A 26553-nucleotide genomic window follows, 5' to 3' on the forward strand; every position below is an offset into this window, starting at 1 on the left:
TACTACTACTAGTAGTATGAGTAGTAGTAGTAGTAGTAGTAGTAGTAGAAGTAGTAGTAGTAGCAGTAGTAGTAGTAGTAGTAGTAGTAGTAGTAGTAGTAGTAGTAGTAGTAGTAGTAGTAGCAGTAGCAGTAGCAGTAGTAGTAGCAGTAGTAGTAGTAGTAGTAGGCAGTAGTAGTAGTATTAGTAGTAGTAGTAGTAGTAGCAGTAGTAGTAGTAGTAGTAGTAGTAGTAGTAGTAGTAGTAGTAGTAGTAGTAGTAGGAGTAGTAGTAGCAGCAGCAGCAGCAGCAGCAGCAGCAGCAGCAGCAGTAGTAGTAGTTTGTATAGGTCCCTGTTCTTATGAGTGTATGATTTAAACATCAAATTTAGAACAAGAGCACCGCCTTGCGGGTGCAGACCGCTCATCTATTTTCATTTTAAAGGTGAAGGGACTCTCATTTTCAATCACAAAGGAGGGAGGGGTGGAGTGAAGAGGGGTGTATAGTGTGCGGGTGTGGACATTTATTACATTATCTTCCAAAAATGCGAAAAAAAAAAAAAAATGGCGGGTGGGGGTGGGGGATGGGGGGGGGGGATTCTTGAGTGCGATGGTTGGACGGTATTACAAACATAAAATAATGAAAATAAATATTTGTGTTTTTTAACCGTTTCAAAAAAAATTATAAAATTGGGGGGTGGGGTGGGGGTGGTATAGTGTGAGGGAGTGGTGGTAATTTGTGAGATGATCTTAAAAAAAAAAAAAAAAAATTTAGGGAGGGGGGAAGATTCGGTTTGGGGGGAGGGGGTGGGGGGGGATTCTTGGGTGCAATGGTTGGACGGTATTTCAAACATAAAATAATAAAAATAAATATTTGTGTTTTTTCACCGTTTCAAAAAAAAAATTGGGGGGGGGTGGGGTGGGGGGGTATAGTGTGAGGGTGTGGTGGTCATTTGTGAGATTATCTTTAAAAAAAAATAGGGGGGGAGGGGGTGGGGGGGAGGGCACGGGGGATGGTTTGGTTGGAGTCTATTGTGGTAAATGCTATTCCAAACATAAAATAATAAAAATAAATATTTGTGTTTTTTAACCGTTTCAAAAAAAAAATGGGGGGGGTGGGGTGGGGGGTATAGTGCGAGGGTGTGGTGGTCATTTGTGAGATAATCTTAAAAAAGATAAAAAAATAGGGGGGGGGAGGGGGGAGGGGGGGGGAGGGGGAGGAGGGGGAGGGCACAGAGGATGGTTTGGGTGGAGTCTATTGTAGTATGTCAGGTAAGAGTGGTTTTGTCAAAGTATCAATCAAATCTAATCATAAATAAAGAAGTTATGGCAATTTTAGCAAAATTTAATAATTTGACCTTGAGAGTCAAGGTCATTCAAAGGTCAAGGTAAAATTCAACTTGCCAGGTACAGTAACCTCATGATAGCATGAAAGTATTTGAAGTTTGAAAGCAATAGCCTTGATACTTAAGAAGTAAAGTGGATCGAAACACAAAATTTAACCATATATTCAAAGTTACTATGTTAAAAAAGGGCCATAATTCCGTAAAAATGACAACCAGAGTTATGCAACTTGTCCTTTTACTGTACCCTTATGATAGTTTGCGAGTGTTCAAAGTATGAAAGCAATATCTATGATACTTTAGGGGTAAAGTGAACCAAAACACAAAACTAAACCAAATTTTCAATTTTCTAAGTATAAAGGGCCCATAAATCCATCCAAATGCCAGTCAGAGTTACATAACTTTGCCTGCACAGTCCCCTTATGATAGTTAATAAGTGTTGCAAGTATGAAAGCAATAGCTTTGATACTGTAGGAATAAAGTGGACCTAAACACAAAACTTAACCAAATTTTCAATTTTCTAAGTATAAAAAGGGCACATAATTTTGTCAAAATGCCAGTCAGAGTTACATTACTTTAACTGCACAGTCCCCTTATGATAGTTAGTAAGTGTTGCAAGTATGAAAGCAATAGCTTTGATACTTAAGGAATAAAATGGACCTAAACACAAAACTTAACCAAAATTTTCAATTGTCTAAGTATAAAAAGGGCAAATAATTCTGTCAAAATGCACGCCAGAGTTATCTAACTTTGCCTGCCCAGTCCCCTCATGATAGTAAGTAAGTGTACCAAGTTTGAATGCAATAGCATTGATACTTTCTGAGAAAAGTGGACCTAAACGCAAAACTTAACCAAAATTTTCAATTTTCTAAGTATAAAAAGGGCACATAATTCTGTCAAAATGCATGCCAGAGTTATCTAACTTTGCCTGCCCAGTCACCTCATAATAGTAAGTAAGTGTACCAAGTTTGAATGCAATAGCATTGATACTTTCTGAGAAAAGTGGACCTAAACGCAAAACTAAACCGGACGCCAACGCCGACGCCAAGGTGATGACAATAGCTCATATTTTTTTTTCAAAAAATAGATGAGCTAAAAATGAGTATTTCTTTGTTCTGGGTGTTTGTAAAATTGTTCTTATGAATGCATGGTTTAAAGGGATTGTCCAACAGATAAAGCGTTGTATCAACGCGAAACAATATTTTGGGAAACTACGAGGATTGCTTATATAACTTAAAAATACATCTGCTCAAAACATGAGCTTGGATGGTCGAATGGTCTAGGCGGGAGGCTTTTTACTCCAGGACTCCAGGGATAAGTGGTTCGAGCCCTTTTGAGAGTTACTTTTTTCCCTTTTTTAAATTGTATTCTTGTTTTTAACTGGAGATTTTTATTTCAAATGTTTAAATTTATCAATATAAAGCATTTAAAGCATTTACTGACAAGCTTCAATACATGCCAAAATCTGTTGGACGGCCCCTTTAAACATCAAATTTAGAAAAACAAGTATTTAATATTATTTCAGTACTTGTTCCCATCCATATTTTTAATAGCTTTTCATCAATGGACAGTAAATTAGAGCTTTCATGGAACTAAAAGACACTCCATTAATGCAGTTTTTATTTTATTATGCAGTTCTAAAGTCCTCTGTAAACAATACAATAATTTGAGAACAGAGTAATTTACCCTAACATAATGTCTAATTACACAGATCCGTTGCTTGGATAACAAAGTGGTTGATATTGCATATACTGCAGTGTGATATTTAAAATTGTTAACTGCACTGTTTGTAGGAAATTAAGAAGGAAAATGGATGGGTGAGATATAATTATATGTATTGTGAGAAAAGTTGAACTTTAACATGTATATACAGTACATCATACACATACTATACATATACCAAAAAAGTTTACTATCATTTATAACAAAATAAATACAATACTAACAATAATAAAATGTACCACAGCATTTTTATAACTTCCAGGAAGGGGGGTAAATAATAACAACCACATAAAAGATAATATTGATATAGACCATTTACAAAACAAGTTGCACTGCAAAGTGACTATTCGGCCAGTTGTGAAAATATACTATTTTGTAAATTACTTAAATGTTTATACAAGAAAATATGCTTCTATGGGAAAGATAATAATGTGTTCAAACATGACATGTATTTTTTACAACAACTGCAAAACATGTCATTGAATAATCCACAGTTGATTACTTTGCAAAAAGAAACAGAAAACAAGTATTATATATAGGTGTTTATTTCTATCCAATACGCCATAGTAGGCACATGAGGACAACATAAATTCACAATAAAATTAACAACAACGTAGGCAAAGCAAAATGCAAAAATAAATAAATAATAAAGATAATAATACACACGCACGCCCATGTGCATGCACCCACACTCACACACGCGCACACGAATACACCCACTCCTATACACACATGCCCACACTCACAAGTAAACTAAACATACATAAAACGTACATGGACAACACAATAATCATGAAAAAAAGCGGAGAAGCCCACTATGAGTGATAAATAATTATAATCGAAAAATACATTACAAAATAATAATAATCCAATAATTTCTGAAATGAGCTTAAAAGAGTCATCAAGAAATAATTGCAGATCACAAGTAAACAAAACATACATAACAAGTACATAAACGGAGGAGCCTTTTTTAGAGGTGATCAAGATATAATTGCCGATCACTCAGTATGAGTATATTAACGCATCATAATTTTCTGTGTACATTGGATACATGAAAACGTAAGAAAGACCAGTATTATGAACACCAGCAAAACATAGATAAGTTACTTTTCATAAGAATATTTTAATTACCGGTAACCAGGATAAGCAACTTAAGTTAACAATTCGTAATGAAATATGTCAAGCTATAAATGTATGGAAGCTTTAATTTAATGTTAAGTTAAACTAGAAATGGCGCGGCAGAGGCCGACGCGTATCCCCACGCCGCATGTTTGACCCAAGGGCGCCCCAGGGTTGATCATGGGGCCATGCATAGTTGAGATTGACTGTATTGTCATAAGAGAAGTTCAGTATCAATTAGAAGTGAATGGGTGTAAAAATAAAGAAGTTATAGTAAAAGGCAATTTTGGGAGGGTGTGGCCTATGTGGGCGGGGTGCCCCAGGGTTGGTAATGGGGCCATGCATAGTTGAGATTGACCGTATTGTCATAAGAGAGGTTCAGTATCAATTTGAAGTGAATCAGTGTATTAATGAAGAAATTATAGTAAAAGGCAATTTTGGGCGGGTGTGGTCTATGTGGGCGTGGCGCCCCAGGGTTGGCAACGGGGCCATGCATAGTTGAGTTTGACCGTTTTGTCATAAGAGAGGTTCAGTATCAATTTGAAGTGAATCAGTGTAGAAATGAAGAAGTTAATGTAAAATAACCTAAATTTTTTTTATAGTAAATGGATTTTTTTGGTGGGTGTGGCCTATGTGGGCGGGCGCCCCAGGGTTGGGATTGGGGCCATGCATAGTTGAGATTGACCCTAATGTCATAACAAAAGTTTAGTATCAATTTGAAGTGAATCCGTGTAGAAATGAAAAAATTATAGTAAATGGAAATTTTTGGTGGGTGTGGCCTATGTGGGCGGGGCGCCCCAGGGTTGGGAATGGGGGCCATGCATGGTTGAGATTGACCGTATTGTCATAGGTGAGGTCCAGTATCAATTTGAAGTGAATCGGTGTAGAAATAAAGAAGTAAATGTAAAATAACCTAAAAAAATGAGTGATAATTTCTGACGCGGCCCCACCCCAACCCCTATAACTTTTGACCCAGGGGTCAGATCAAAATTCCAAATAGTGCACCGTCGCACATATGCTCATAGCTACCATGTGTGTAAATTTCAAGGTTCTAGTGCTTTTAGTGTAGGAGGAGATAGTGGCCAGGACGGACGGACAGACGGACGGACAGACGGACGGACAGACGGACGGACGGACGGCGGAGATCACCACAATATCCCCACCTTTTTTTCAAAAAGCGTGGGGATAACAATTCGTAATGAAATATGTCAAGCTATACATGTATGGGAGCTTTAGTTTAATGTTAAGTTAAACAATTCGTAATGAAATATGTCAAGCTATACCTGTATAGGAGCTTTAGTTTAATGTTAAGTTAAACAATTCGTAATGAAATATGTCAAGCTATACAGGAATAGGAGCTTTAATTTAATGTTAAGTTAAACTAGAAATGGCCGACGCGTATCCCCACGCCGCATGTTTGACCCAAGGGCGCCCCAGGGTTGATCATGGGGCCATGCATAGTTGAGATTGACTGTATTGTCATAAGAGAAGTTCAGTATCAATTAGAAGTGAATGGGTGTAAAAATAAAGAAGTTATAGTAAAAGGCAATTTTGGGAGGGTGTGGCCTATGTGGGCGGGGTGCCCCAGGGTGGTAATGGGGCCATGCATAGTTGAGATTGACCGTATTGTCATAAGAGAGGTTCAGTATCAATTTGAAGTGAATCAGTGTATTAATGAAGAAATTATAGTAAAAGGCAATTTTGGGCGGGTGTGGTCTATGTGGGCGTGGCGCCCCAGGGTTGGCAACGGGGCCATGCATAGTTGAGTTTGACCGTTTTGTCATAAGAGAGGTTCAGTATCAATTTGAAGTGAATCAGTGTAGAAATGAAGAAGTTAATGTAAAATAACCCCTATGTGGGCGGGCGCCCCAGGGTTGGGATTGGGGCCATGCATAGTTGAGATTGACCCTAATGTCATAACAAAGTTTAGTATCAATTTGAAGTGAATCCGTGTAGAAATGAAAAAATTATAGTAAATGGAAATTTTTGGTGGGTGTGGCCTATGTGGGCGGGGCGCCCCAGGGTTGGGAATGGGGCCATGCATGGTTGAGATTGACCGTATTGTCATAGGTGAGGTCCAGTATCAATTTGAAGTGAATCGGTGTAGAAATAAAGAAGTAAATGTAAAATAACCTAAAAAAATGAGTGATAATTTCTGACGCGGCCCCACCCCAACCCCTATAACTTTTGACCCAGGGGTCAGATCAAAATTCCAAATAGTGCACCGTCGCACATATGCTCATAGCTACCATGTGTGTAAATTTCAAGGTTCTAGTGCTTTTAGTGTAGGAGGAGATAGTGGCCAGGACGGACGGACAGACGGACGGACAGACGGACGGACAGACGGACGGACGGACGGCGGAGATCACCACAATATCCCCACCTTTTTTTCAAAAAGCGTGGGGATAACAATTCGTAATGAAATATGTCAAGCTATACATGTATGGGAGCTTTAGTTTAATGTTAAGTTAAACAATTCGTAATGAAATATGTCAAGCTATACCTGTATAGGAGCTTTAGTTTAATGTTAAGTTAAACAATTCGTAATGAAATATGTCAAGCTATACAGGAATAGGAGCTTTAATTTAATGTTAAGTTAAACTAGAAATGGCGCGGCAGAGGCCGACGCGTATCCCCACGCCGCATGTTTGACCCAAGGGCGCCCCAGGGTTGATCATGGGGCCATGCATAGTTGAGATTGACTGTATTGTCATAAGAGAAGTTCAGTATCAATTAGAAGTGAATGGGTGTAAAAATAAAGAAGTTATAGTAAAAGGCAATTTTGGGAGGGTGTGGCCTATGTGGGCGGGGTGCCCCAGGGTTGGTAATGGGGCCATGCATAGTTGAGATTGACCGTATTGTCATAAGAGAGGTTCAGTATCAATTTGAAGTGAATCAGTGTATTAATGAAGAAATTATAGTAAAAGGCAATTTTGGGCGGGTGTGGTCTATGTGGGCGTGGCGCCCCAGGGTTGGCAACGGGGCCATGCATAGTTGAGTTTGACCGTTTTGTCATAAGAGAGGTTCAGTATCAATTTGAAGTGAATCAGTGTAGAAATGAAGAAGTTAATGTAAAATAACCTAAATTTTTTTTATAGTAAATGGATTTTTTTGGTGGGTGTGGCCTATGTGGGCGGGCGCCCCAGGGTTGGGATTGGGGCCATGCATAGTTGAGATTGACCCTAATGTCATAACAAAAGTTCAGTATCAATTTGAAGTGAATCCGTGTAGAAATGAAAAAATTATAGTAAATGGAAATTTTTGGTGGGTGTGGCCTATGTGGGCGGGGCGCCCCAGGGTTGGGAATGGGGCCATGCATGGTTGAGATTGACCGTATTGTCATAGGTGAGGTCCAGTATCAATTTGAAGTGAATCGGTGTAGAAATAAAGAAGTAAATGTAAAATAACCTAAAAAAATGAGTGATAATTTCTGACGCGGCCCCACCCCAACCCCTATAACTTTTGACCCAGGGGTCAGATCAAAATTCCAAATAGTGCACCGTCGCACATATGCTCATAGCTACCATGTGTGTAAATTTCAAGGTTCTAGTGCTTTTAGTGTAGGAGGAGATAGTGGCCAGGACGGACGGACGGACAGACGGACGGACAGACGGACGGACGGACGGACGGACGGCGGAGATCACCACAATATCCCCACCTTTTTTTCAAAAAGCGTGGGGATAACAATTCGTAATGAAATATGTCAAGCTATACGTGTATAGAAGCTTTAGTTTAATGTTAAGTTAAACAATTCGTAATGAAATATGTCAAGCTATACGTGTATAGAAGCTTTAATTTAATGTTAAGTTAAACAATTCGTAATGAAATATGTCAAGCTATACGTGTATAGAAGCTTTAATTTAATGTTAAGTTAAACAATTCGTAATGAAATATGGCAAGCTATACATGTATAGGAGCTTTAATTATCCCCACGCTTTTTGAAAAAAAGGTGGGGATATTGTGGTGATCTCCGCCGTCCGTCCGTCCGTCCGTCCGTCTGTCCGTCCGTCTGTCCGTCCGTCCGTCCTGGCCACTATCTCCTCCTACACTAAAAGCACTAGAACCTTGAAATTTACACACATGGTAGCTATGAGCATATGTGCGACGGTGCACTATTTGGAATTTTGATCTGACCCCTGGGTCAAAAGTTATAGGGGTTGGGGTGGGGCCGCGTCAGAAATTATCACTCATTTTTTTAGGTTATTTTACATTTACTTCTTTATTTCTACACCGATTCACTTCAAATTGATACTGGACCTCACCTATGACAATACGGTCAATCTCAACCATGCATGGCCCCATTCCCAACCCTGGGGCGCCCCGCCCACATAGGCCACACCCACCAAAAATTTCCATTTACTATAATTTTTTCATTTCTACACGGATTCACTTCAAATTGATACTGAACTTTTGTTATGACATTAGGGTCAATCTCAACTATGCATGGCCCCAATCCCAACCCTGGGGCGCCCGCCCACATAGGCCACACCCACCAAAAAAATCCATTTACTATAAAAAAAATTTAGGTTATTTTACATTAACTTCTTCATTTCTACACTGATTCACTTCAAATTGATACTGAACCTCTCTTATGACAAAACGGTCAAACTCAACTATGCATGGCCCCGTTGCCAACCCTGGGGCGCCACGCCCACATAGACCACACCCGCCCAAAATTGCCTTTTACTATAATTTCTTCATTAATACACTGATTCACTTCAAATTGATACTGAACCTCTCTTATGACAATACGGTCAATCTCAACTATGCATGGCCCCATTACCAACCCTGGGGCACCCCGCCCACATAGGCCACACCCTCCCAAAATTGCCTTTTACTATAACTTCTTTATTTTTACACCCATTCACTTCTAATTGATACTGAACTTCTCTTATGACAATACAGTCAATCTCAACTATGCATGGCCCCATGATCAACCCTGGGGCGCCCTTGGGTCAAACATGCGGCGTGGGGATACGCGTCGGCCTCTGCCGCGCCATTTCTAGTTTAATGTTAAGTTAAACAATTCGTAATGAAATATGTCAAGCTATAAATGTATAGGAGCTTTAGTTAAATGTTAAGTTAAACAATTCATAATGAAATATGTCAAGCTATACGTGTATAGAAGCTTTAGTTTAATGTTAAGTTAAACAATTCGTAATGAAATATGTCAAGCTAACAGGAATAGGAGCTTTAATTTAATGTTAAGTTAAACAATTCGTAATGAAATATGTCAAGCTATACATGTATAGGAGCTTTAGTTTAATGTTAAGTTAAACAATTCGTAATGAAATATGTCAAGCTAACAGGAATAGGAGCTTTAATTTAATGTTAAGTTAAACAATTCGTAATGAAATATGTCAAGCTATACAGGAATAGGAGCTTTAATTTAATGTTAAGTTAAACAATTCGTAATGAAATATGTCATGCTATACATGTATAGGAGATTTCATTTAATGAATGACATTACTTATATAAAAGATTATGGTGTTAATTCTTAAATTTAAAACCAAGAAATGTAAAAGAAGCTAGTTTTCTTAATGTTAGTGCATTTTGTGAATTTATAAGTGCAATACATTTTTGCATGTTAGGTCGTAACCAATACTTTTTATCAATATATTTCTTTCTTAAGTCATTTAATAAAGAACATTCTAAAATAAAATGATATTCATCATCAATTTTTTGACAATGTGTACATTTTCTTTCGTTATAAGGAGTAGCAATGGGTTTATGCCAGCGGCCAGATTCAATTATTAAACGATGAGATGATACTCTGAGTTTAGAAAGAGCAATGCGATGGTTTTCATTTGAGATGCTTGTAAGGTACATTTTTAACTCACTGTTTATGTTAAGATGCCTGTAAAACAAGGCTCGACTGGATTCCGTTAATCGTGAATTCATATTTTGATAAAAACAATCCTTAATTCTTTGTTTGAATAATGACAAGAAAACTTCTTTTTGTCCTACCCCTTGGTGTATCCATACTTCTTATATCTTGACATTGTCAAATTAAACATGCCAATCTGCAATCAGGTGACAATTAGTATTTAGTATGGCAGTGAAAGATTATTTTAAAACATGTTTACTTGTAACAGTTGAAATCAGACTGTGAGTCGAAATAAGCTATATATAAAAACAAGAAAAACATAGAAATATTTCCATGTAACTAAAAAGATTAAATATTTTTATAACTTCATATGGTATTGTTTAATTCACTAACTTTAGCAGGGTTTGGAAAACAAGTTTGTTTTAATTATCTGCTATTCACCCATAAAATAAGGTAAAAGAGACTATTTGCATTTCTACATTATGTTAACAAAAATGTATGTAAATGTTTTAACCCCAACACCTTGCAAAACCAACACAAAATCAAATTTGGAAAAGAAAAGAAAGCTATAACAAACATAATAAACAAATTATTTTACATACTTATAAGCCATATTAAATAATTATTACAGCATATAACAAGAGCTGTCAGAGGACAGCGCGCTTGACTATTCGAGTGCTTGACATTATGACGTAAGTCATCATGGGAAAATTGTTCATATCCAATAATTTATTTGACGATCTTTCAAAAATAAAAAATATTATTTTTTTTTTTGGGGGGGTTGAGAGGGGGTATAATGTGGGGTGGGGTCATTTATTAGACGATCTTTCAAAATAAAAAAAGGAGAAAAAAAAATTGTGAGGGGGGGGGTAAGGGGGGTGGGGGGGTGAGAGGGGGGTATAATGTGGGGTGTGGTTATTTATAAGATGATGTTTAAAAATAAAAATTTGGAGGGGGGTAGGGGGGGGGTAAGGGGAGTGGGGGTTGAGAGGGGGTATAATGTGGGGTGGGGTCATTTATTAGATGATCTTTCAAAAATAAAAAAGGAGAAAAAAAATTCGGGGGGGGTAGGGGGTGAGAGGGGGGTATAATGTGGGGTGGGGTTATTTATAAGATGATGTTTAAAAAAAATTGGAGGGGGGTAAGGGGGGTGGGGGTGAGAGGGGGGTATAATGTGGGGTGGGGTAATTAATTAGTTGACGTTTAAAAAAAAAATTGGGGGGGGTTGGGGTGGCGGGAAGGGATTCTGGGTAGGGGCGTGGGGTATTGTTTGGGTGGAATCCATCGTGGTATTCAGGTAAGTGTTGTTTTGTCAAAGTAATAATAAAATGTGATCATAAATAAAGAAGTTATGGCAATTTAAGCCAAATGTTCAATTATCTAAGTGTAAAAGGGCCCATAATTATGTAAAAATGCTTGATACAGTGGTCTGCTCTTGTTTATAGGTTGGGGTCATGATGGTAAAAAAGTATGCAACATATAAAAGCAATATGTCAAAGGATATAGGAAATATTTGGGGTAATACGCAAACATTAACATAGATTTATCAATAATATGCATATTCTAAGTATAAAAGGGGCAATAATTATGACAAAATGCTTGATAGAGTTGTCTGCTCTTGTTTATAGGATGGGGTGATGTTGGTAAACAAGTATGCAAAATATGAAAGCAATGTGTCAAGGGACAATGAAAATAAATGGGGTAGTAAGAAAACTTTAACATTTGCTGCAAAATGCTTGATAGAGTTGTCTGCTCTTGTTTAAAGGTTGGGGTCATGTTGGTTAACAAGTATGCAAAATATGGAAGCAACATGTCAAGGGACAATGAAAATAATTGGGATAGTACAGAAACTTGAACATTTGCACACTAATGCTAACGCCGACGCTGGGGTGAGTAGGATAGCTCCACTATATAGATATATCATATATAATAGTCGAGCTAAAAATGAGTCTTGTGCCATATGCCACTAGTGTTGCTTCAGTCTGGTCTGGTATACTGTCTTCCAATGTGACCACGAAACCTTGCTTGGCTTTATAGCAGATGGGCTAGCTTCTAAAAACACTGTGCAGGCTTGTCTGCAGACATGCTGGTCATTTATTGCATAAGACCCTTTTTTGCATGACAAAGGTCATGTTTACATAATTTATTATGGCATCATGACATCAATACCACTGCAGATGAATGCTTGTTGACCCGTCTTGCCACACTGGATCCTCGTGTTGAATTTCTGCACGACACATGGGGCATGTCTTCTCTCTGTCAAACCATATTGACACGCAGTTCTCACAGAATATATGCTGAAATAGAAAAAAAAATATAAACTAAATAAAAGTATTACAATTGTATATTTTGGAGGTAAAAAGTTGCCATGGTTATACATTTTTAAAATGATAAAAATATTGTTTACCGCTAGCTTTGGTATTCAACTGGTAACCTATGAAATGAAAATGCACATATCACTTTCTTCATTTGATTGGTAAATGATTAGTCATAAATACTTGTTAAAAACATTCACTTAATAAACTAACTATATGTATTCTTTAACTTTGCAACAAACTTGAAGTTTAAATTTAACACACACATATTGGGGCCTGTAAAAATCCCCTGCCTAGATTGGTAGGAACTGTCCATAGTGGGGGGTGGGGGGGGGGGGGGGGGGGGGGGTTAATGTCGAAGTCGGCTGAAGATGCATACGTTATTGAAGCAAACTATAAACCGTACCTTTAACCTATTTAACCTTTAAGTTGGTGACCATATTTTAAAAAAAGCAGCAAAAAAAGCTTTTTTTAAGTACATAATGGTAATTTCTAAGAAGTTACTTGAAAGTCTACAAAGCAATTCAGGATGATAAAATATGTTGTTTGAAGAGTTTAAATTGATTACAATTAGGCTTTCATTCACAGCACACTTGTCCCAATATGAGCAACTGTGATAAAGAGCCACCAAAGAAACATTTCCATACAGCTTCATCAAAACCTGGTTATCAAGACGTTGAGTAAATTAATACAAAACACACAGATTATCCTGCAGAACCTCCAACACATAACCCTGTTGGCCCCGCTAATACACTGATACAAACGAGACTGATAAGGTGATACTAATGAATGAAAGGTTTCCATGTGTCTTACCTTACAGGGCAGCATGACAGGGTCCTGGTAGTCGTCTTGACATATGGGGCAGTTCTCCTCGCGAGACTTTATTTCCACTGCCGACGGCTTTTCACCAAATTTCTGGAACAGCCATACACTATAATTTTCAGTGGAAAAGTAAATATGTGGTCCTGGTAGGAAAGTCCAAGCTTGAATTTACATGGGTAAAAAGTCTAAAATATGTTTGTTAAAAAAAAATGCCTTTTTTTATTTTCAACTTACCAGGGTAAACAGATATTTCCAAAAAAACATGAGTTATTAATGTCTAATTGGCAACAGTGTACTATATATTAGGTAATAGATGTGATATAATGTTCTTTACATACCGTATTAGAGAAGAAAACTCTCACTGCCTTCTTGACCATAGCAGCAGTACTGTAGAGATTGATACACTAGAATACAACAGACATTTTATATAGAATAAAGTAAGAAAAATAATTAAAAGTTTCATGATAACCATCATGTCAGATTAATATTTTTTTTAACAAAAAACAACATATTTAATTTTAAACAGTTATAGATGAGTAAAAGTTGATACATATCTACACCAAACATGCAAGATGCATTTCAGAAGTAATTCATAACGTACAATTTTTGAGGAAATATTATTTGCATTATTAGCTACCTTAACAATTTGTATACATTACTGGACTCTTCCATTAGAACTTTACTTTAAAGATAAAACATTTATGTCATCGATATTTTTGGAGTTTGGAGAATGGTATATAACTTTTTCTCCAACTCATGCTAACCTTTGCAATTATGTACAGCAATGTTAACACAGCCGAGAACCATGTCTTGGTAGGGACATACAGGAAGTAACACCATGGCACTATGGGTAGGGTGGCTCTGTACAGCTGACTGAGAACCTCTATCATCATGTAATACTTGCCCTGCAAACGGGAGATCGTATTTCAGCTTCTTACCAGTATGTATATATGTGTACATTTGTTGTAGGGATGGGATCTTATCAATAAAACATATTCGAATATCTGTTTATCTTTATTCAGATATATTCAAACACCTAAATCAAAATGTCCCAAAATTTGAACATAACAAAAATATGAGTTGTATTCTTTGTAATCACAAAAATCACTAGGTATTGAAGGTATCCTTGCATGCATCTGAGGAAGTGAGATTAAGCAATCATTTGAAAACTATTTTTTGTGTATATATGAACTAATCGATTTTATTTCCTGATTTAACATAGTTTCTAAATAGTAAATACATGGCATACATTTTCAAACAGAAGGTAAATATTAGCCCTTTTTGTGGGGCACTTTGTTATTATGTCTCTCATACACATGAAAAGACTAAACAAGAGCTGTGTTTGTCAGAAACACAATGCCCCCGATTGCCCCGCTTTGAAATAAAATTTCAATATATTATTTGGCAGGTTTAAAAATTATCTCCCTTTTAAGCTTATTACTTCCCTTAGATTGTATTTTTTGACTTTTGACCTTGAAGGATGACCTTGACCTTTCACCACTCAAAATGTGCAGCTTCATGAGATACACATGCATGCCAAATATCAAGTTGCTATCTTCAGTATTCAAAAAGTTATGACCAAACTTGAACGAAGAGTAAAGTTTTAGGAAAGAAAAATACAATGATATTTGACCTTGAAGGATTACCTTGACCTTGACTTTTCACCACTCAAAATATGCAGCTCCATGAGATACACATGCATGCCAAATATGAAGTTGCTTGAGATACACATGCATGCCAAATATGAAGTTGCTATCTTCAATATGGCAAAAGTTATCAAACTTTAACCAAGGTTAAAGTTTTGAGACAGAATGACAGACAGGCCAAAAACAATACACCCCCTCTTCTTCTAAGAAGGGGGCATAAAAAATACATGTATATCGAATTAAACTGAAAGTCTACTTTTATTTTAATCATCTACATTGCAAAAAGCTTGCAAATTATATTCACTATAATAGTTTAAATTGTTAAGCAGCTTATTTAGGAACAGAAGGGAACAGATAATTAATAGACATAGCCTGAACAATTTCAATTTATTGTTACATATACAGAACAAGAGCACTGCCTTGTGGGTGCAGACCGCTCATCTATTTTCTTTTTAAAGGTGAAGGGACTCTCAATTTCAATCACAAAGGAGGGAGGGGTGGAGTTAAGAGGGGTGTATAGTGTAGGGGTGTGGACATTTATTACATTTTCTTCCAAAAATGCGGAAAAAAAAATGCAAAAAAAACACAAACTCGTGGGGGGGGGGGGGGGGGGGGTTATAGTGGGAAGGTGTGATGATCATTTGTGAGATGATCTTAAAAAAAAAAAAATAGGGGGGGAGAGGGGGGGGGGGCACAAGGGATGGTTTGGGTGGAGTCTATTGTGGTATGTCAGGTAAGAGTAGTTTTGTCAAAGTATCAATCAAATCTAATCATTACTAAAGAAGTTATGGCAATTTTAGCAAAATTTAATAATTTGACCTTGAGAGTCAAGGTCATTCAAAGGTCAAGGTAAAATTCAACTTGCCAGGTACAGTAACCTCATGATAGCATGAAAGTATTTGAAGTTTGAAAGCAATAACCTTGATAATTTAGAAGTAAAGTGGATCCAAACACAAAATTTAACCATATATTCAAAGTTACTAAGTCAAAAAAGGGCTATAATTCCATACAAATGACAACCAGAGTTATGCAACTTGTCCTTTTACTGTACCCTTATGATAGTTTGCGAGTGTTCCAAGTATGAAAGCAATATCTATGATACGTTAGGGGTAAAGTGGACCAAAACACAAAACTAAACCAAATTTTCAATTTTCTAAGTATAAAGGGCCCATAATTCCGTCCAAATGCCAGTCAGAGTTACATAACTTTGTCTGCACAGTCCCCTTATGATAGTTAATAAGTGTTGCAAGCATGAAAGCAATAGCTTTGATACTGTAGGAATAAAGTGGACCTAAACACAAAACTTATCCAAATTTTCAATTTTCTAAGTATAAAAAGGGTTCATAATTCTGTCAAAATGCAAGTCAGAGTTACATTACTTTGCCTGCACAGTCCCCTTATGATAGTTAGTAAGTGTTGCAAGTATGAAAGCAATAGCTTTGATACTTAAGGAATAAAATGGACCTAAACACAAAACTTAACCAAAATTTTCAATTTTCTAAGTATAAAAAGGGCACATAATTCTGTCAAAATGCACGCCAGAGTTATCTAACTTTGCCTGCCCAGTCCCCTCATAATAGTTAGTAAGTGTACCAAGTTTGATTGCAAAAGCATTGATACTTTCTGAGAAAAATGGACCTAAACGCAAAACTTAACCGGACGCCAACGCCAACACCGACGCCAAGGTGATGACAATAGCTCATAATTTTTTTTCAAAAAATAGATGAGCTAAAAATGACAAATTTGCATGCCATACTGAACTTAACACAATATTTAGTTGTTGTAATCAGACCAGCAACCTTTTACTAAAAAGTGGTAGGGCAATCTAGAAATCATTTAGCAACTGCTTAAAATTGTGAGTAATAACCATTTAGAATCAATTTAGGGATTGACACTGTGGAGGTGACAATAGTCTTTATATCACTCTTATCACCATCCTTTTTTGTGATTTACAGCGACAAGCTTTATCTCACCATTCTGCAAACTGAAACTTTACAAATATGCTGATACCATCCTGTATAGCTATAATCAGAGACAGCTTTACTAAATCATTTACAAATACAAGGCAACACACAACTATGTTCATTTTTTTATTTACAAAATTCTCATTTTAATTTCAGATTGGACTTTCAAATGTTTTTTAATAGTTTAATATTCATTCCCATCCCTAATTAATAACCATGTATTGTTAATAAGTAAACAAACAGTTAATCACACAATAATTTATTTATTTTTATCATTTTTTGAATATTATGTAGTTTTGTAGCTACATGTATCTAAAAAGTAAGTCTTGTTTTTCAAAACAAAGCCTAGATGAAAATGTGAATCATACCTTTCTTTTTTGTAGCAGACATACTTGAGGTGTTACTGCGACCACTGCCTTAAGACATATAGCCGCAAAGCGGATGATGTAGTCTGTGACCATGGTAACCCAGATCAGGTGAAATATATCTCCAATCCATGAAGCCGGAAGTTGATAGTGTAATCTATTCAAAGGGGAAACACAAAAAACATTCATGTAAGGTTTTGAGAGAATTTATTGCAATACAGGAGAGTACCAGAGAGTACAGGAGAAAAACCATACCTTTAAAACAATATCCATCACCTTAAAGCGAGATTATACGATTTTCATGTGTTAAATTTTAATATATTGATACAAATATGTTACAATAGCACAAAATAGGCAGTAAATATTATACATTGAAGACAAATTTTATAAAATGCAGCAAAAACAAATAAGCGCCCGAGCCGATTGTGACGAAGATATTTTTACATATTTTCCAACAATAATTGAAGCATTCGTCTTTTTAGTTAGTGTTCTTGTGTTGTATAAATGGATATTGTTGCAGGAATTTTAGATGAACCGTTAAACTAAATTTGGATTCACATCGTACATGCATGATTTACATGCTGGCGAATTTGACTGTACAGACATTTTCCATGTCAGAATTAAATATCTTGCTTATTTCGCATTTTTTGACATATGTTCTTCTTAACGTTAATTTTAATTTATATTGAAATATATGCATAATAATTTTTTCACACATTTTATATTAATTCAGAAAAATTTGACAAAATTCTATAATCTCCCTATAATATTGCTCTTAACCTGTACTCTTGTAACTTGTCATCATAAAATCCAGTTTATATTTAGCACAGCCAAACTAAGATTTGTTTGTAAAACATCCACCAGGCAATTACTCTATCATAAATTTATAATGCCTATTAAAATATATAAATCTTGCAAGGAAAAATAACTTACACAATACCATAAGAATTTCTACTGATAAAACAATATAATGTACTAGTATTTCATTTACAAATTATGTGGCAAATACAGAAAAGAGGGCCTAAAAGGTCCAAAGTTGCTCACCTATGAAACAAATAGCACTGACCTGTATGCAGCCAAAGATATCATAAAAACAATTGTCCTGACCAAGTTTCGTGAAAATTAAACTATAACTGAGTGTTTTGAGTGTTCACAAGGTTTTACTATAGCCATATAAGGAAAGATGCCCTGTCCCCCTTGCAGATATGTTTTTCAACAGACCAGTACCATTTTCGAGCTCATCCAAGATATCATTAAAACAAATGTTCTGGCCAAGTTTCATGAAGATTGACCAATAAATGTTGCCTCTAGAGTGTTAACAAGGTTTGACTAAAGACATGTAAGGAAAAATGCCCTGCCCCCTGTGAGCAATGACTTTCAACCAACCGGAACCATGTTCCAACTCATACAAGATATCATTAAAACAAATGTCCTGACCAAGTTTCTACAAGATTAGACAATAAATGTGGCCTCTAGAGTGTGATAAAGGTTTTACTATAGAGTAAAGGCACTTAATGGAAAATGCTTTGCTCTCTGTGGGCCATGTTTTTCAATCAACCACAACCATTTTTACACTCCAGTATATCATTGAGACAAATCTTCTGACCAAGTTTCATGAAGATGGGACAATAAATGAGTGTTGAAAAGTCAGATGTTGATGTTGGACACCACACGTCAGACAAAAGGTGATCACAAAAGCTCACCATTAAGCACGTTGTGCTCATATGAGATAAAAAGAGAGAAATTTTCATTGTAAATGACAAATTATTATAAAAAATAAGAAAACAGTAAATACCATGGATTCTTATTGCTTGGAACATTTATTTTTCATAATAACATTTTACATTATTACCTGATGTCTTATATAAATGATAATTCATTATTTTTTGCTATTTCCCCGTCGAAAAAGACATTTGCAATGTTTTAAACTGTTACCGGTGAATATCGAACTGTTGACCGGTCAACAGTTTTAACTGTTGCCCGCTGGAATAATGACGTCATTTCGTCGAAAAAATGACGTCATTTTACAGTTTAACAGTCAAAATTATTTATTTTATCGATTACTGTTGTGTGTAAATAAAAATTTAGTTTGCGGTTATTTCTATGTTGGAAATTTGATCAGGTAATAAAACACTTATTTCATGGATGCTTGGTGAACAGTCAAAACTGTTGTCCCTCGGTATCAGGGCTGACATTTGGAACTGTTGCCCTCGGCCTATTGGCCTCGGGCAACAGTACCAAAGTCATCCCTGATACCTTGGGAAACAGTTTTGACTGTTCACCGCGCATCCATGAAATAAGTGTATATTGTGTTATCTTGAAATTGAATATTGATATTTTCTTAATATTTGTATAACGGGACAAAGAAAAAAGTTTAAACTGCCATAATAACCATATGGACGAAGTTTTGTTGCTTTTCCCAATGTTATATAAGTTTTTAACCAAATGACCTGGTGGGCAACAAATTGATTCAACTCAAAGAAACTTAAATTCAAACATATCTTAAGAATGGTTTTGTAACATACTAAACTTTGTAAACTCAATGTCTTACATATTATGCAACTGCTCATCACTGAGGAAGTAGTATATTCCAAACGCCTGAGCTGCTAAAAATAGAACTACCCACAAAGCTGAGCAGAACACTTTTTTGCTGTGGTTCCTATCCTAAAACAAGAAACAAATAATACAAAGTTGTGATACTTACATGGAATAAATTAATACAAATGTTTTGATTATATACATAAATATCAACATGAACTTATATCAAATAAGACTAGTGTGAATACAAAATAATGTATTTACTTGTTACAAAGACCTATAAAATAGTATTGTATACATGTAGGTCTTTGCTTGTTACTGGAGTTAAGAAAATGCATTTAAACATTATGTTAAGTTTAAGACATTATTGCTTTATAGGAATATCAACAAGAGGGGCATGATTGCCCTCAATTGTGCACTTGATTTAAACTTTTTATCAGCTGAAAAAATGTATTGAAGTTTTCCTATGCACAATAAGCAACAAAAGTTACCAATAGGGTGGGGTAAATTTTAACCACAACAAAGAATTTATTACATTTTTGTACAAGACATACCTTATGATTTTACAAACCAAATATCAAACTTCTTGGCTTTGTGGCCAAACAAGCATATATTTACCCCAACAAAAAAATTTAATAAATTGAAATATAAACGGTTTAATACTTTAGACATTTTTTGAATCAAGACAATTTTATCCTCAATGGAAAACAATGGCATTTGTATCGACATCCATGCTAGTATTTTTCAATAACTATTTTGAAAAAAAAGCTTACATATGCTTCTTCACAAATGTAAAGACCAAAAATCTTTTTCTATTAACTGCAATCAAATGGAAACCTTAGTATCACTTACTCTCAACGATGTTATATGCACAATCTCTATCACCTTGGTGTTGGAATAGTGGAAAACCATTGTAAGGCCAATGAAAACAAGAATTCCTGAAATTAACAAACATTAATATTTTAATGCAAGTGCGTAAAGTGCAGTCCCAGATTAGCCAGCGCAGTTTGCACTGGCTGATCAGGGACAACACTTTCTTCTTATATGATATTTTCAGTTTAAAGAAAGTCTCTTCTGAGAAAATAAAACTCAAGTTTATGCAGAAAGTGTCGACCCAGATCAGCCTGTGAAGGCTGCACAGGCTAATCTGGGACGACACTTTATGCACATGCACTAAGCCCCATTTTCGCAGAGCGTGGCTCACTGTGTTTTTCAAGAGACATATACTTTGGTTAACTCAAGAATATACATTTACTACCACACTTTAAAAGTGTGTGCTAGTTTAAAATATTAGCTTGATAAGATCATAATAATATCAAAGTAAATGCTTGAGTTTAACAGTTGCTGGTTGATATATACTATTATAATTAGTCTAATCTCAAATATACATGTATTTTTGCTGGTTCTTGCAGTAGTGAAGAAAAAACATGGAGAACACATTTGGACAGAATAACAAAAAAGATAACTGAATGAAAATCGAACATCATACAAACCTAGGACATGGTTGGACAGCAGTTTCAAAACCAGAATCACAATGAATGCAAATGAACCAAACATGGCCTTCCAGTCTTGTGGTAAGGTAACCATTGCTTGTTGTTGTTGATTGTGGGTGTGACCATGTACATGTTCATGTGGTAAGGTTACCATTCCTTGTTGTTGTTGATTGTGGGTGTGACCATCTGAAATGTACACATGTACATATTTTACTTGCACCAAGTAATAAACTATTTGTCTGAAATCTATGAAAAAAGATATGAAATTAAGTATTTCAAAACGATAGTTGAGCATTTCTCACGCTAACTCAACAACAGGACAAATTTGTCTTTTACCAAGTTGCGCTTTTTTTCTAAAACAGCATTATTTAATTTAAGGAAATTTTATCTTTGTATGGCGTTATGATTATCATGAAAAATATACAACACATTTTCTTTCCCTTCACTTAATTGATCTAAAAGAACACTGAATACAATAACAACAATTATATAATGATTTAAGTTTGGCAACTTCATGTTACCTTTTTTTTTATAAATTACACACTTAAAACTTACTTACAAGTAACATGGTTTCCTACAATCAATCTTGGTCTATTTCAACACATGAATCATAAGTTGTATGATCACACAACAGTATTTTCTATACAATATTATTTCATAGAATAATGAAATTTGTGTTCAGGAAAGTGGAAACTAATGTTTGCAATTCAACAGCGTTGTTGTTTTTTCAACTTAATTTCTGGAGAAAAAAACTACAAAGTATCTAGTAAAAGTTTGATAGGGGCTAAGTAAAAGTTTGATAGGGGCTTAGTAAAGGTTTGATAGGGGCTTAGTAAAGATTTGATAGGGGGCTATGTAAAGATTTGATAGGGGCTTAGTAAAGGTTTGTTAGGGGCTTAGTAAAGGTTTGATAGGGGCTTAGTAAAGATTTGATAGGGGCATAGTAAAGGTTTGATAGGGGCTTAGTAAAGGTTTGATAGGGGCTTAGTAAAGGTTAGTTAGGGGCTTAGTAAAGGTTTGATAGGGGCTTAGTAAATGTTTGATAGGGGCTTAGTAAAGGTTTGATAGGGGCTTAATAAAGATTTGATAGGGGCTTAGTAAAGGTTTGATAGGGGCTAAGTAAATGTTTGATATGGGCTTAGTAAAGGTTTGATAGGGGCTAAGTAAATGTTTGATAGGGGCTTAGTAAACGTTTGATAGAGGCTTAGTAAATGTTTGATAGGGGCTTAGTAAACGTTTGATAGGGGCTTAGTAAATGTTTGATAGGGGCTAAGTAAATGTTTGATAGGGGCTAAGTAAATGTTTGATAGGGGCTAAGTAAATGTTTGATAGGGGCTTAGAAAATGTTTGATATGGGCTTAGTAAATGTTTGATAGGGGCTTAGTAAATGTTTGATAGGGGCTTAGTAAAGGTTTGATAGGGGCTTAGTAAAGCAGACACTTGCTGGACACGGTCAGCTGAATATTTCTGGCGCACAAGTGATTTTTCAAAGTAAGCTGCCCGTGGGGCAAGTCAATTATCATTGAGATTATTTCTAAGGTATCTTTCTTTTGCAAATATTAAAACACCAAAAGGGAGTTAATATCAATTTATAAAAGTCTGTTTGGCACTATGCCCAATATGGTGGAGTTAAACTTGTGCTCTTTTTCAAAATAATTGTAACACCCCAAACCTATTTAATAGAAACACATGCTTGCAAAACAGTTCTATGAATTGTTTCACTACAATTTGAAAGAATGACACCATCAAAACTGATGCAAGTTGTTTCTACATATGTCTTAAAAGTAATAATTAAGAAATAATTTAGTTTAATACATTTTGTTGTTTGCAAAATTGCATCTTGTACTATACATGTTTGTTAATGTATGAACAAACACTGACTTAAAGATAAGGCAACCCTTTTCTTATTAGGGTACAAGTATATATTATTTTTAGCTTGCCATCTAAACAAGTGTAAGTCAAATCCTTAAGTAAAGCCCTGATTTCATGCTGTTTTAATAGGTCATACCGTTTAAATCACTTTGGCTAATAACCTCCTGCAGTTGGGCCTCCAAGGAATGAAACGGCTCTGAAGCCTCGCCATCCTGTCTGCTGGCATGACGACTGTAAATGTGCTGCAGGTATGGGTTAGGATGATATTCTGGCTGTGGTGCTCCCCCAGGAATCACGCCTCGTACAACCTGAAGGATGTGGGTACAAAGAAAATACTTTTTCGTATAACTCTTTTTAACAAATTGTTTTTAACATCATCTTTTCACTTTTAGTGTTTAACTGTTATATCAAAATTCATGTCCCCTTTGAACAAGAAAATTCCATGCCAAGATCGGCCTCAGTAGTCATCTGCGCACACAAAGCCAGTCCCAAGTACCATTCAGTAAGATGACTAGAATGGTTCTTGTCAAGTCTTTGGACCAACAACAAAACAACAAAATACAAACAAAAAACTATTATTTTTTTAAGAATAGTTATTGCAACTATTTTTCATAGTAATAAGAAAATATAGCTATTAGCGACCACATGCTTAATTTCCTTTCTTGCTTTATACACTATACATCATGTTACAATTCCTCTGACAACAGTCTTTTCGCTTTTCCTTTTAAAACTTTCTGGTTGAGCTGCTTGTTACCGGTAATTAGTAAAATTATAATTTTAATTGTTAACAAAAAACATTTCTTAAAAAAAAAGCAAATTCACCTGTTCGACATGCTGCTGAACATTTTGATTTCGTACAAAGTTTACAGGGAGGTTACTCTGAAGGTTCCACAAGGTTCGACGTCCCATCTGGGTCTCGTTATTGCCCCCTGACATATTTGCTTGTCAGCTAAGGTTTCTTCGGGGAAGGTATGTTTTGTGATGGTAAATTCAGTTATTAACTTGAAACGTTAATGCAGATATTATAGATTTCATGACACTTAACACTGGTCTTTCAAATATGTCAGAATTATTTCTGAACATAAATTCATTTCTATAATACTTGGAAAATAAAACAGTTACACTGTCTCTCAGACATATCCATGCTTATTGACAGTATTGGCTATAACTATATGCTTGCATAGCCTAAGAACATTAATATGTAACTTGTTATATTATCTATAAGACTATATAGCTTCTTGACCGTCAACCCTTCTTGACATAAAAGATATGTGTCATAGCTATCTAAAGCACTAGCTATTCTTTGACGATGTTTAGAGTTATTCAACTTGGCACATATTTACATCAATAAAAATATTGAAACAAAGCTACAATAAGACATCAAACATTGCATTTATATTAAGAAATTTCATCAATAACTGGTTTCGTTTTAACTAAATGATGATATTGACGATACATGTTTACGTTACGGTTTCCAAAGTAATGTATGGTGTGGTATTTTCATAAATGTAGTGTAACCGCTTGGAAATGATTTAACGAGATGAGTTTTGTGTAAACACAATAAACGACATTAGGTCATAATACACTAAATAGTTTCCCTATATAATTCAATGTAAAAGCGACAACTTTGAGCGAAAATAAATGCAACATTTTGCACATAGAGACCCCCATAACCATACCTTTTCTTAAAGGACATTCTAAGCGGAATCGATTTATGCAATAAAAAAGATATGGCATGTACAATGCAAGAAAGAACTTGACACAAATCAAAATCGACTGTTTTTGCAACTTTTTTTTTCGGCCGTTTCTTAGTGGAATGTAACCTTTTCTAGTGCAATGGTTTACTATAGTCTTCAAGTGTATCATATTTAAGGGATTCAGTAGTGAACACCTATTCATGCCCTACCATTATCTCCGCAAGGTAACACCCGAATAATGGTAAAAAGTGTAAAACATGCCTTCCTGTCAACTATGATATTTTTTTAGAGAGTACAGCCCTACATGAAGCGATCATTTAGTGTATTGTAACCTATAAGACAACGTTTACTGTTAACATCGCGAAAAATAAGCACTTCTCGATACTTATAAACCTATTTTCTATGTGCATGCCAATTTTCAGACCGATCTTTCACGTAGAAATTCTTGAAAATGCATTTTATTATAACGCCTGATAAGCCATGTGGCTTTCGCGTTCGGAGCTTTGATTTATAACGGGCGTTCAGGCGTAAAACGATTACCCTAAACAATTACAATCGGTCAAAATACTGGAATATTGTTACAAGCTATGTAGAAAAAGAAGTAAACAACTATTAAAACGTGTTCATGAGCTCTTTCAGCACAAATTGTTGCGATTTGAGATGCTCAAGACGAGTTTTTGTACGTTTTTTTTTCTTATTTTCCTCTGAAAACGTATTTTTTTCTTAGAAACTCACGATGCTCCTTAAATTCGTGACACAAACGCATTTATTCCGTGCAATTTGCAAAAACGCATCATATCTCACTAAAAAAATGATGATTTTCTGTAAATACAGCTTCTTTGTGACTAGGCCTGGTTTTGCGTTTAGGTCATAATACACTAAATAGTTTCCCTATATAATTCAATGTAAAAGCGACAACTTTGAGCGAAAATAAATGCAACATTTTGCACATAGAGACCCCCATAACCATACCTTTTCTTAAAGGACATTCTAAGCGGAATCGATTTATGCAATAAAAAAGATATGGCATGTACAATGCAAGAAAGAACTTGACACAAATCAAAATCGACTGTTTTTGCAACTTTTTTTTTCGGCCGTTTCTTAGTGGAATGTAACCTTTTCTAGTGCAATGGTTTACTATAGTCTTCAAGTGTATCATATTTAAGGGATTCAGTAGTGAACACCTATTCATGCCCTACCATTATCTCCGCAAGGTAACACCCGAATAATGGTAAAAAGTGTAAAACATGCCTTCCTGTCAACTATGATATTTTTTTAGAGAGTACAGCCCTACATGAAGCGATCATTTAGTGTATTGTAACCTATAAGACAACGTTTACTGTTAACATCGCGAAAAATAAGCACTTCTCGATACTTATAAACCTATTTTCTATGTGCATGCCAATTTTCAGACCGATCTTTCACGTAGAAATTCTTGAAAATGCATTTTATTATAACGCCTGATAAGCCATGTGGCTTTCGCGTTCGGAGCTTTGATTTATAACGGGCGTTCAGGCGTAAAACGATTACCCTAAACAATTACAATCGGTCAAAATACTGGAATATTGTTACAAGCTATGTAGAAAAAGAAGTAAACACCTATTAAAACGTGTTCATGAGCTCTTTCAGCACAAATTGTTGCGATTTGAGATGCTCAAGACGAGTTTTTGTACGTTTTTTTTTCTTATTTTCCTCTGAAAACGTATTTTTTTCTTAGAAACTCACGATGCTCCTTAAATTCGTGACACAAACGCATTTATTCCGTGCAATTTGCAAAAACGCATCATATCTCACTAAAAAAATGATGATTTTCTGTAAATACAGCTTCTTTGTGACTAGGCCTGGTTTTGCG

At 35.6% G+C, this 26553-nt stretch overlaps 2 protein-coding genes and 1 long non-coding RNA gene across 3 annotated transcripts in view; all 3 read right to left on the bottom strand.

Annotated features, from left to right (window-relative positions):
* Positions 1-4979: 4979 nt before the first annotated feature.
* Positions 4980-10777, bottom strand: LOC127871815 (uncharacterized). Its single transcript, XR_008045575.1, has 3 exons — positions 9280-10777; positions 6602-6665; positions 4980-5445 (listed from the first exon to the last, which is right to left on the bottom strand). It is a non-coding gene; the product is annotated as an uncharacterized LOC127871815 (long non-coding RNA).
* A 448-nt stretch (positions 10778-11225) lies between these two features.
* The window catches only part of LOC127871626 (E3 ubiquitin-protein ligase RNFT1-like), an 82626-nt gene continuing 67298 nt past the window's right edge, over positions 11226-26553 (bottom strand). The window contains exon 11 of the transcript XR_008045482.1: positions 11226-12098. The gene's annotated coding sequence lies outside the window, so the exon portion shown is untranslated. The remainder of the gene's footprint in view (positions 12099-26553) is intronic.
* Positions 12097-24475, bottom strand: LOC127871620 (E3 ubiquitin-protein ligase RNFT1-like). The gene is made up of 10 exons (XM_052414736.1): positions 23827-24475; positions 23141-23312; positions 21133-21318; positions 20492-20577; positions 19653-19765; positions 17105-17258; positions 13891-14031; positions 13465-13530; positions 13118-13219; positions 12097-12286 (listed from the first exon to the last, which is right to left on the bottom strand). The coding sequence occupies exons 1-10, from the start codon at positions 23938-23940 to the stop codon at positions 12152-12154; spliced, it is 1269 nt and encodes a 422-aa protein (XP_052270696.1). The 5' UTR covers positions 23941-24475; the 3' UTR covers positions 12097-12151.

Source organism: Dreissena polymorpha, chromosome 1, assembly GCF_020536995.1.
Source record: "Dreissena polymorpha isolate Duluth1 chromosome 1, UMN_Dpol_1.0, whole genome shotgun sequence".
NCBI classification, from domain to species: domain Eukaryota; kingdom Metazoa; phylum Mollusca; class Bivalvia; order Myida; family Dreissenidae; genus Dreissena; species Dreissena polymorpha.